Raw genomic sequence first — 12581 nt, 5'->3', positions numbered from 1 at the left:
GTGTGTTGTCGTTTTATCATCCATTCGGGTAGTGAGAGGGTTTAGCAGATTGAGCATGCCAAATGTTCAAAAAGGATGTGGGAGGTTGGTTTGTTTTGGCAAGTGCAAACCAAGTCTTTTTCAGTGTCTGCTGCTTGAAAATGTGTCTGCCTTGGCTGATATTTATCTTCTGGTTGTCTTTCAGAATGCTCCAGGACGACCTGCAGCTCAGTGATAGTGAAGAGAGTGGTGACGACCAAGTCAGTTTTAGATGTTTTATACACTAGGCACACAGACATCCCTTTAAATCACCACAACTTGTTGCGTTGCTCCGAGTTCCTTACGCTAACCTTTCCTCCCCCTCTCCTCTTTGTTTTTGTGAACAAAACAGGTTGTTGAAAAGCCACCTTCTTCACTTGCTCCTCCAAGGTACAGGTTTGTTCCCAAACTACTAGCTAGACCAAATAAGGAGGAAAAACAAAACTACTTTTTGTATATGGGGTAGATAGGTAAGGGTTCCTGGTTTCTCTTGTAGACACAGGCTTTTGTTTCTAGCTGCCTGAAGCTGCTTTTGAAAATTGGCTTGTGGGGGGTTTTACAGAAAGCTCCAATTGGAACTGAGTAATCCAGTCATGCTGGATTTTGCCTGTGAACCGTAATTTTATTTCCCCAGCTCTTCTCTTTTTTTTCTCCTCTTCCCGTCCACCACTGTGTATGTAGATCACGCTGGAGCTAATGGGATTTTCAGTTGTAGTAGTGATGGATGTGAATCCAGTTTTAGTTTGGAAGGAGGCCCAAAACAGCCAAGTGAGTGAAGAACAGGAAACGGTTAAGTAGACTCATTGAGGCTCTTTCAGCTCCCTGATAAGGCAGCTGATTGTAAGCAGCTCCTGCCATGTATTGTTAGTCAGAAGCAATATTCAAGGTAGACTCAACAGCCACATGCCAGCATTAGAGGAAGAAAGGTGGAGAAGCCCAGAATTTTTCCTACAGGAGAGCACTGACAGACATTTTTGGCTTGATATCTGTATTCTTCAAGCACAGGGTAATGGTCGACAAAGTCAGACATGCAGAAGGGCATGCCGATTCTTGGCATGATTTCTGCGTCTCTGCAAGCTCTTGAAATAGAGTGTTCTCTTGAGATCAGTCTGGATCAGCAAGGAGCTTGCCTCCAAGTAATACAAACGTGTTGATGCTGATATGGGAAACAGTTTTCAAAGTAAAAAAAATAAAAAAAACCCCAACATTTTGATTTTGTAAGCCCATTTCAAAGCAAAAAGAAGCTGTGCATCAAAGTCGTGGCTCTCCCTCACTTCTATTCATTCCCATTGTCAGTGCTGGAGGAAAACACTTTTGAGTAGGGGAGGGTGTTGAAAAAAAGCCGCTGCTTGACATGGCTGTTAACGAAACAGTTACAGCACCTTGACCAAGTAACACAGATGAAGTGAAAAGGTGAAGGGGAGAATACAAAAAAGAGAAACCATCCTGGAATGTGTGTTTCCATCTTGTTAGCCTTTATTGGAAGTTTTTCTTTTGAGGGTTGGGGCTGTCAGAAAAGCACTTGTCAGTTTCAGTTGTTTTTTAAACTTTGGTTGGCTAAATGCTGCTTCATAGTGTAGCAGTGATGTCCTGCTTATGTATTTGTCTGACTGGGTTGGAGTTGAAGGTTTTATTATTTCCAGAGGTTTTTTATTCCGGTGCTTTATCTTTTGGGTATGGCAATGTATTCCTTTGGCCTTCTCCCATCTCCGCTCACTGCCAAAACATGGGGTTTCAGTTTTACTTTTGAATCTTGCCGTGTCAATATAATAAGTAACCTTCGCCCATGCTGCTTTCTAATGTTAGCTCATGGTGGTCTAGCAGTGCCCTACAGTCCCAGCCCAAGAGTGTGGCATCAGCACATTCCAGCAGCTCGGAGTCAGGGAGCACCAGTGACTCTGACAGCTCTTCAGACTCGGAGACCACCTCAGAGAGCACCTCCAGTGACAGTGAAGCAAACGACCCTGCGAGAGCGTCAGCGCCTGAGGTGAATATTAAAATAAAATGTAGAGGCTGCTTAATACAGCCTCTTGCTTCAGACTCTCTGCTGCCTGAATGCAGTCAGGACAGGAGACCTGAAATAACGTCATCATTCATGTGTCCCCTTGACATCTTTGCTTCATCATCAGACTTTTTTGCCCTTTGCTTCCCTTCTAGAGTTTGTCAATTAAATAATCCTTAGTAACAGCATAATTAGACTTTTACGTGCCTAACCTTGAAGTGTTCCCCCTTCTACTTTGGCATCGTTGTCTAGCACTCCTGGAGGAATTAGTGTCATCGCTGGGGAGACACAAGTAAGGCACAGATGAGAAGCACGGCTTGTCTGGGATGTTTGGGGTGCACCTCTGCCCATGCAGGTTTTCTGAGTGCTGAGGCTATGGGCTGGTTCAGGGTGAGACCAATTTCCTGATATGTGAAGAAGAGCCTTTCTTTTGCCTTAGAAGCACATGAAAGGGAGAATTTTATGTGCAGAAAACAAGTTTTGAGAAGGCATAGCTTTTCTTCTCATATCTAATACACTTCACCTTCCAGCAGTTCAGTTACGGAGTTTGCCTTCTGCAATGCGGTTGTCTTTGGAAGGAAACAGATATTATACTTCTACTCTTTTACCCAATCCTGCCTGCTTTGTTTTGAAAATACTGGATTGCAAGATCCTTCTCGCTTTAGTGAAATCCTAGCTATTTGCCATTGACCATCTTATCCTTTTTTATTCAGCAAACTGTTCATCCATGGTGCTCAAGGAGCAAATTATTGCACATGGCCCATTTGTTTATAGTCAGTTCTTCACATGCAAAAGCACAGACTTTAAGACCTATAGGCAATAGTTCCTCTTTTTTTTTTTTTTTTTTTTTTTTTGAAGTCTCTTACTATTCTTTGTGTTTGGAATACCTAAGGAAAGCCCGTATGATGGTGTAGATCACAAACAAGGTAACCAATGGTAGAAGGTGCTAGAAAAGGATCAGAGTATGCCACTGTCTGCTAGCTACCTACATTATGAACTGAAGTTTGCTAAGTATTTTGGCCACGTTTTTATAGTGTTTAAATTAAAAAAAAATGCTCTTCGGTGGCTAATGAGTTAAAATTCTAATGAAAACAAAGCTGATTTGTGTTGTCTGAAAACTATAATGGAATTTGTGGTTTAATTTTTCTTACGACCCCACGGTAAAACCAAACTGGTTTTTAAACCAGGTTTCTAGATTGACTCTCTGAAACACAGTTGAAGACATGTTTTGTTTATCCACATGTTCTACAGTGAGTTGAGTCTGGATAGAGAAGAAAATTGTGGTAGAAGAGATTCATTAGTCTTGGAAAACCTTTCAGGCTTTCTCTTTTTGGGGAAGAGTTGTGGGACTTCTGAGAAGGGAGAGTTGTGACTGGGGAGAATCGGTAAGGGCAGGAGTGTAACTGTGCCATGATGGTGCCCAAATAATGAGCTACACATTTAAGTGATGCTGACCCATACGTGGTGTTTTCAGAACAGGCCCCAGAGAATAATGCTCCTGCTTTGCAGTTTCTGTTGTCTTTTTTTAGGGTTAGTTGGGTTTGCTTTTCATAGAATCATAGAATGGTTTAGGTTGGAAGGGACCTTGAAGATCATCTAGTTCCAATCCACCTGCCATAGGCAGGGACACCTCCCACTAGACCAGGTTGCTCAAAGCCCCATCCACCCTGGCCTTGAACACCTCCAGGGATGGAGCTTCCACGACTTATCTGGGCAACCTGTTCCAGTGCCTTCCACCCTCAAAGTGAAAACTTTATTCCTAATATCTAATCTAAATCTAACTTCTTCCAGTTTAAAGCCATTCCCCTTCATCCTATCGCTACATGCCCTCCTAAAAAGTTCCTCCCCGTCTTTCTTGTAGGCCCCCTTTAGATACTGAAAGGCTGCTATAAGGTCTCCCCAGAGCTTTCTTTTCTCCAGGCTGAACAACCTCACCTCTCTCAGCCTGTCTTCATAGGAGAGGTGCTCCAGCCCTCTGATCATCTCTCTGCTCTTTTTCTCGTAATTTGTCAGACTACTGTTAGGTTAAGCAGGGCTTGTAGCGACCACATTACGTTATCTGACCGTGTGTCCTGGTTTGAGATAGAACAAAACTAATGTTCCTTTTCAATAATTTTCCTTTTCAGTTTAGTCTGGTCTAACTGAATGCACTCTCTGAAATCAATGGTATGTTTTTCAGACAGTGTCTGCTTCTGGCAATCAAAAAGTCTGATGCTTATAGTTAGTACCAAGGAATAGTATGCCGAGAGGCTTTTGCTTATACTTATCTCTGTATCAACCAGGGTTAGCTAACTTTGTTATGTACCGAGTTGGAAGCAGAAGAGCGGGCAGGAGCGGACAGGACAGATGACCCAAAACTGACCAGCGGGGTATTCCATCCCATCTGCCTCATGCTCATTATAAAGCTGAGGGAGCAAGGGCTCAAGTTCCCTTTTCTTCAGTGGCTGGAGTCGGAGGAGGACTCTGTCTGTTCTGCCTTTGATCCTGATCTGTGTGTTCCTGCACCCAGTTCCTGTCTGCTGCTGAGTCCAGTCTGGGATTTCCCCAGTGCTGGCTGGTGACGTGATTGTCATCCTGGGAGCTCGATATTGGGTTTATATATATTTGTATATATTTCATTATTTTCTTATTAATATTATTATATTTTCTTTTTATTGTTAATATTTCATTAAAGCTGGTTTAGGGTTTTTTTTCAAGCCGTAAGTCTTTCTCCCTTATCCTCTCTCCTTTCTCTCTTCTGGGAAGGGAGAGGGGTTAATAGAAAACATCTGTCATTCATTTAGTGGCCAGCCCAGCCCTAAACTGTGACTCCAGAGGCCTTCAGACCTTGGTCATTGCTCATGCCTTGCTTGACCCAGAGGGAAGCAAGTGTTAAGTTGTGTAGGCAGAGGACTCAGAAGAGGCTGGACTTGATGCGGTAGCCATACAATTTCTTATGGTAAATGGTTTTCTTTTGGTTAAACCACAGGAGCCTGACAGCCTACCTGTCAAACTTCAATGAGATGTGATAGCTGGCACAGCCCCTTGTCCGTTTTGCTGTGTGCAAATAACTTTCCAAAAGCATTGTGAGGACAGCACCTAAACCGTTTTTACAATTGCTGCTTTTTTTAGACGTTGTCTGATTGTGCAACAATGTTGGTTAGTGGCAAACCAAGATGAAGCTTTCATGTAGACTACTCTCTTACTGGATGACAGGTAGGGCTAGCAGAGAACCAGGAGTGCTGTGCAACATATTTGATCCTGTGCAAAAACGAGGTCTGTGTTCCTGAAGTAAGTGTTCATGTGCACATACTAGAGCATCCTCACTGTCTCACGGTCTTTCACTTTCACGCCTTTTTTAACAATAAGGAGGAAATTTTACTGGGTTCTGATAAGCAGTGCTAGGATGGAAATAGCCCATAAAGGCATCAGTGTTGCATCCTTCTTTTCTCTTTTTGTCTGCAGCCTGACCCACCAACTTCTAATAAGTGGCAGCTCAACAACTGGCTGACCAAGGTGAACCCACCAGCAGTGCCAACCAAAAGTCTCAGCGAAATCGCCCATGGGGATGGATGTGAGGAGGGCCAGGAGCAGGGCGATGGCATCAGCAGCAATTCTTCCCACCAGCACGCTGAGCCGAGGGAGCCTCATCACAAAAGCTCCGGCCGAGCAGCCAGGGCTCCTCAGGACACTCATCTGCCAACCAAACACAACTGCCAGAAGTCTCCTGTGCGCACCGAGGAGCCCTCGCTCAGGCAGACTTGTCTTCCTCAAAAGAGGAAGGTGAGGGGTGGAGGGGGAGGTGGGTTTGTACAAGGGCCAAGGTGGTGTTTGAAAAACCCGTGTGGAGAGTTCATTTCTGCTTCATAGGTTGGGAGTGCACCCATTATGCTCCTCCTATAAAGGTGCTATCAAACTTCTAAAGGGAATGCGTACCAAAACTTTCCACAGATGTTTCTTGTTGATCACAAATCCCCTGCTGAGCAAATGAAAAGCCTTGTAAGCTGTCTAACAAATGCTTTGGTGGTTTAAAACATTTTTTTCTGTGTTTTCTTGAAATACTAATTTTCTCAGACACCAAAACCTCAGCCCTCCTATGTCAGAGAGGACCTTTGGGCAGCAGGCTGTGTCACAGCATGCAGCTGGCCAGCCTGCTGGGAGCATTTGTGGGTTTCTCTGCTTTCAGCCCAAGCAGAGCTTTGTAGGGCTGCAGTTCCCCCTCCCCCTGCAACTCCTTGAAAAGCAGCATAGTATCTGAAGCACCTTCCAGACTGTGGAGTCATCTGTGCTACCCATTGAGTGTCTGTTGTGGGAGAGCACCTTGCCTGCAGTTTGTGGGGGTGCCCACAGGGACAATTGACCCAGGCCACCCTGGTCTGTGGTTTTTGGTTTTGTCCATGTATGCACCTTCTGCTGCCTTTAGTCACGCAACCACAGTCAGAGTAGCGTAGTCTTTTCCTGTGTGGAATTATTTATTTCCATGAAACAGTTGTGAAGGCTTGCTTATGCAAAGAGGACTGAATTCGGCAGATGTAAACTGTGTTATTACTAGGGGTGATGGCAGCAGCCCCGTGCCTTTTACTTTTCCATAAATGCAGACTTTTGACTGAACCAGGTTCACTGATAGTAACAACCATCACTAAACCCTGCTTTGGATCTCAGCGCTTGGATAAATATGTAGAAAATGTCTTTGGTTTTCCTGGAGCTGCTGTGGTGCTAGCAGCAATGCTAATGCTTAAAAGATGCGTGTATCCACTAAGGGGATTTGTAGAGTCCTTCAGCGTTAATAGTTGCTTTCCCCTGAATTCCAAGACAGACCTTTATTTAACTGCGATGGTAGTAGCTCATGAGTGTTTTTGAAAGCTAACTGCCAAAGGGGACTGTGGATATACTTCCAGCCAGCTGGTTCAGCTGCACAGAGAGTTGGCTGCAGGTGTTAAGGTGAATGGGTATTCACTGTGGACGTTTCAGTGCCTGTGTAACTTTTTGGTCCTCCTCACAGAGCAGGTGGCTTAGCATGTGTGGGTGAATTACCTTGGTTCCCACGTGGGTTTCCTTTAGTCTTGTCATTTTCTGAGCTTCCCATAGTTGTGGGGAAGAGCAGGAAAATGGTGAAGAAACTTGAGAGACCCCGGCAGTCCCCCTCCTGCAGAGCAGCAAGAGAAAGGTGAACAGGCAGTAAATCTGTTGCTGCTTCTGTTGTCTCAAAGAGCCAAGAGAGGAGCTATTTGATACTAGACGTGTCTTCCCTTGCAGCCTGAGTATCTGATTGCAGGAAAACCCTCCTAAGAGACTCAACATCTGTATTATATCAGCATGCATCAGTGTCCTTGGAGGCTCAGGCTTCATCACAGCCAGTTTGGTCAGGTGCAGCTGTCAGACATCTTTTGCGGCACTGTGGAGCTCAACCTGGGAAACAGTTTAAGGACGTGATCTAGGTGCTTGAGGCTTGCCCTGAGCACGCTGCCAGAGGTAGACTCTGTGCTGAGCATAACCCACTGAGCACCGCCACAGTGACGTAAACCTGGATGTACTCGAGAGAGAGAGACAGAAAGTCCTGGAATGCTTTTGGCTGCCACCAGGCGCACTATGGGTAACGCTGACTTATCAGTGTAGTTTCTTTTACATTTTCTTGGCTTGTAGCAAATTATTCTGAAGTTTTTGATTCAGGTAAGCAGATGAGGATGCTTTGTATTGTTAAGATCTATCGAGTGCAATTTAAAAGTATTATTACCTCTCTGCCTTAATGGTTCCTGTTCTTCTGGTATCAGATTCTTGTTGTTGAAACCAAAAGCCCCTGTGCATCTTGGAAATCTGAGTGATCGAACTCTCCTGTGAATGCAGTTTTTTCCTTCCCTTTGATAAGGCCTATCACAAAACACAATTGCTTGCAGTTCATGACTTTGCCAGGAGGAATCTGAATACATTTCTGTACAATTCATACTGAGTAGGAGAAAAAAAAAAAACACACAACCATCCAGAACAGATGAAATGCTATTTTTCAGCAATGGATGTGCCTTAATTTTGATTACTGTTGGCAACAAGAGGTTTTGCGTTTCCATCCCTGCAACTACAAAATAATTAATCTATCCAAGCAAAAGTAGATAATGTCATTTTAGGATACTTGTCAGTGAGCCGGAAATCTATATCCGCTGTGCTCTGGGTTTCCACTTTGTCAGTTCCAGTATCTTATATTGTCTTTTTTTTTTTAACCAGAATCAGTCAAACTTAGATGTGTTCGTCTGTACTTTACCTGCACATTCAAAACCTGAGTGATTTTCTTTTTTTTTTCTTTTTTTTTTTTTTCCTTTCTTCCTGTTAGAGGGAAGTGGAGAAGGAGATTGATAGGAAGAAAATGAAATCAGAAAAAGAAACAAAACCATTGCAGTCTTCAGCTAACAAAGACTCCCATAAATTGAAGTGAGTATACAGTGGTGGGATGGCAAAAAGATGCATAAAGCTGAGTCTTTCTCAAAAAGGTTAAGGCGAGGAACTGTATCTCCTGTGCTTATGCTTGTGAGTTTGCTTATAACTTAATGTGTCTTCTGAAACTTAATCTGCTGCAGATTTGTCTTTACATCCTGGAACCAAACATGTGGCTATGGGAATATAATTTATTCACCTTTTTATTTGTTGCAGATGTGAAGGTTGGGTGTCACTTATCTATCTTCCTCTGTCTTCTTAACGCTGAGGATTATGGTTCTAATCATTCAAGCATAAGCTGATGTTTCAGTGGCTTGTTGTCTTCCCATACTTGGTTTACAGTGCTGCAAAAGCGTTGAATGTTGTTGCATTTGCCTTGATTTCCTACAGTTGAGATGGGAATGAAGACTTTACTATTTTAAACATGAACTTGTCCATCCTGCAGCTTATGTTGCTGCGTGCTCTGATCCATGTATTACGCATAGCTCAAAAAATCTGTTTATGCTGCAAGAAGTTTAGTTGCCAGTTATGCCCATACTGCTTTTCCTTCTAAGCTGGTAGGCAACCATTTGCACTGCTGTCTTTCAGACCAGATGCAGGAAACAAATCAGTGCAAAAGAATTTTACATTGCTTGAGTTACAAACAGTGTGGTAGACTGCCTGCCTGCGGGATGCAGGAGTCATTTTCCCTTCTGCAAACTACCATGGTGGTAATCTGTCAGCAGATGATTGCCCTAGATGATCTGGGAGGTGGCAGCTGTTCTGTGGGGAGTAGCATGTGCTTGTTCTGCATGATAGTTTAGGGGTTTCAGGGGATGGCAAGAGGTTGAAGATGGTTGAAGATGTCTCTGGTTGAAGATGTCCCTGCCGGGGGGAGAGGGGGAAAGTGTCGACTAGATGACCTTTAAAGGTCCCTTTCAACCCAAACTATTCTGTGATTCTAGGTGAGTAAGACTTAAGAGTTCAAGCATCAGTTATTTCTGCTTTCATGAGAAATGGAATTAGCCTTAAAATGGTTTTAAAAAGGGAGTTGGACTAAATGATCCTTAAAAGTCCTTTCCGACCCAACCCATTCTATGATACTACGAACTTCTTTTTCTTTGCCCATGTCTTCCTCATTCTGGGTTCTGCTGTCATACTTATTTTGGGGAAGTTTGTGCTCTCACTGCATGAGAAGCAGCAGAAAGCTTTTTGTCAGATTCGTGGTACTTCACATGCATTTAAAGCTCTTAGCCTTTGTAAGGTGAGAAGATGAGGTGAACGCGTTTTGCACACAGAGAAACCGAGGTGCAGACAAGTTGAGTTGCTTGATCAGATTCTTGCCGCAAACAGGTGAAATAGCTGAAAGTGTAGCCCTGAAGTCATGACTCTCGTTCCCATGACTGAGCAGAGAGAGTTCTGGCAGCCTCTTGGGAAAGGATATTCTGCTAAGTGTAACTGAATGTCCATAAATTTCGACTTGGTGATTGTTGCTGTTTTCTTAATTGGACAGGTTCTGATGAAAGAAAAAAGTCATGTGTCAATGCTGATACTGTCTGCTCCCTCAGCTGCTTTTGCTGTCACCAGTGACAGGCTTTGAATTGTACTTATCGGCTGGCTGCTGGTGCACACGGTGTCTGTGCTAGGTGGGACCTGTCTTCTCCCAGCTTGACAACACAGAGGTGGATGTGATGGACATTGCAGAACTCTGGTTTCTTCCCTTGCTGCCGTGTGAGGCTGCTAAACTGGGATGCTTCAGAAGCACATAGGTGTGCAGCTCCCCCTTTCTCTAACTAAACCAACATGATGCAGAGCCAATAAGCTTTTTGCAGTGACTGGCCCAAATTTGTATATGGGTGAAACGCACAAAGCCCAATCCAGAAAACAGAGTTGTATGTATAGGTGAGTAAGGGTAGGGAGCATTTCCCTTTTCCACCAAAATCATCTCGTTGTCTTTGTCTTTTTTGTATGTGACCTAATGGACACACAGCCAGCATGCCTTTTGAATCATGAAACTGTGGAATTTCAGATGGCCTTCATGGCCAGGAATTTCTCATTTATTCAGCATAGCATTTGCAGTGCTTCTGGTACGTCTCCTGAAACTTAACCCATAATTTGCATACCAGTGTACTGCCAGCATTTTGGCTAGCTCTTTGCTAGAGCTAATGCTTCTAGGAGCATGTCTTCAAATGGGCAGTGTCCCTGAGAGGGGAGGCTCATGCATCAGTCACGGGGCACTGCGATCAATTCCTGCTTGCTTGTTGCTTGAATTGGAGGTATTGGATTGGTATGTAGCGTTGAGGTTTGTGTCCTGACAATACGACTAAACTGCTTTTCTGCAGAGAAAACATTGACGTGCTCTTAAAGCACTGAGACTTTGGGGCTAACATTTAGTTGTATGAAGGGATACAGAAGGGCTTTAATTCTGGGGTTCACTCCTCCCTTTTGCTCAGTGAAAATGAGCACCCCTTTTAGCCGTGTTCTGGCTTGCAGAGTGGGAAGGATAAGGATGCGTTTTTGGGGAGAGAGCTGTACCAAGGTAGGGAAGCTGGGGAGCATGTGTGCAGCGAGTAGGGACTGTACCATGGGAAAAGTGGGTTGTGGAAGGCAGGAGAGGACTGTCCTGTGCACAGCAGAATGAAGCAAGATGTGCAATGTCATGCTTCGGTCTTCTCACTGGGTTTAACTTAATTTCCTGCTCTTCTGATGTTGCAATCCATGAGTTGGGATCCACTGTTCGGTGTTTTCCTCGAAACTTTGAGAAGCTGGATAAAAACGATGTAAGTGAGCAGTAGAGAAACAAGGTTTAGAGCTATCTGGTGCTGCTTAAAGCTGCCAGAGTTCCCTGGTAATCCTAACTCCGGATGATCACAAAACTGATATGCCACCGTGTTATTAAATGTGATAGCCTCTGCCATTATAAAGCACAGCATTTTAAGTCTCTCTCACCTGAATCCTCTCAACTTTATAAATGTTGTGTGGGTGAGCTGGCAAGTCTTAAAGGAACAACTCAGTTAAACTCGGTCAAAGCATATACAGGATCAAGTGTCAGGGTGAGTATTTCTGACCATAGAAGATATCTTCTAGCATAATGGGGAGAGAGAGTCAGTGCTGCAATTCATTTGCCTTGTTGTGTGATTTGTCCCAGGGATTTTAGTTGCTGTTATTACCCCTCTCCCATTTTCAGTGAAAAGAGGCTGTGTTGGAGGGATGCCTTTTTTGCAACATCCTGATATTCTGGTTGCAAGTCTTTACTCCAAGGACAAATCTTACTCCTACTTGAAAAGAAACTTTCTTGTGTGGTGTTGGCAGCTGAGGATGTGGTATCTAATGCACAATGAAATCCCTGAAGTTTCATTTTGCTTTTGTTTGATTCTTTATGTTAACAAGTCCTCTTATACTTCCAGAGAAATTTAAACAGAATTGGTACATGAAGTAGTTTTTTTTTAAAAAACTTAGTTACGTTATATGTACACCATATTCATCCCAATTGCTGAATTCGCTTCCCATCTCCAGAGCACCAAAAGCTTTACTTGAAAACCAAAAGAGAGATCTCCTGCTACCGCCACCTCTGCCACCCATGTCTCCTGCACATCCTCCACCAAAGTCAACCAAGATGGCCCAGAAGAGACCCAGAAGTGAGACTGGTGAGCTGCCTGCCATGGATAACACTGCCAGGAACAAGAGCGACCACAAGGATCCTTTGTTCTCCAAGCACAAGAAAGTGGAGAGAAATCACGCTGAATTGCCAAAGGGCATCGAAGTAGGTATCCATTATAACTGGTGGGATGTTTCCTGCAACTCATGAGCGCTGTGTGATTGTCTTTAGAAATGTGCTCTGAGGATATTAAAAAGGAAGGAAGATAAATGAGCCACCAAAGAAAGCTCTTTGAAGCAATTTTGCTCCTTTAATGGCTGTCTGGGACCATATGTTGCTAGCCCGAAAGCCTGCATTGTAACTTCTCTGCTGACTTTCCATCAGCTGTTTTCATTTCACCAGTGAACAATAGTGTAAAGGGATGACCGTGTAAAAACCCAAGGCAAGAGAAGCATGTTTATGGCAGTAACCGTTTCTGACTGTAGGCGACTGCAAGTACAATATTGGCGTAAAAATAAGTGTGTTTACAGAAAGGAGTGGATTGCTTCAAAGTAAGAAACAATCAACCCGTGGTTTTGGCTG

General features: G+C 43.8%; 1 protein-coding gene across 1 annotated transcript in view; it reads left to right on the top strand.

Annotated features, from left to right (window-relative positions):
* LOC309671259 (AF4/FMR2 family member 1-like) overlaps positions 1 to 12581 on the top strand; it is a gene marked incomplete at both ends in the record, with an annotated part of 39063 nt that overhangs the window by 12719 nt on the left and 13763 nt on the right. The window contains 6 exons of the mRNA XM_082482465.1: positions 185 to 239; positions 371 to 408; positions 1843 to 2005; positions 5465 to 5755; positions 8349 to 8419; positions 11918 to 12164. Of these exons, the coding sequence (XP_082338591.1) occupies positions 185 to 239; positions 371 to 408; positions 1843 to 2005; positions 5465 to 5755; positions 8349 to 8419; positions 11918 to 12164 (865 nt within the window). The remainder of the gene's footprint in view (positions 1 to 184; positions 240 to 370; positions 409 to 1842; positions 2006 to 5464; positions 5756 to 8348; positions 8420 to 11917; positions 12165 to 12581) is intronic.

This window comes from Vanellus vanellus (genome assembly GCF_965231255.1).
Source record: "Vanellus vanellus genome assembly, chromosome: 4".
NCBI lineage: Eukaryota > Metazoa > Chordata > Aves > Charadriiformes > Charadriidae > Vanellus > Vanellus vanellus.
Note: the sequence above shows the minus strand (reverse complement) of the source record. Positions and strands in the feature narration are given on the sequence as shown.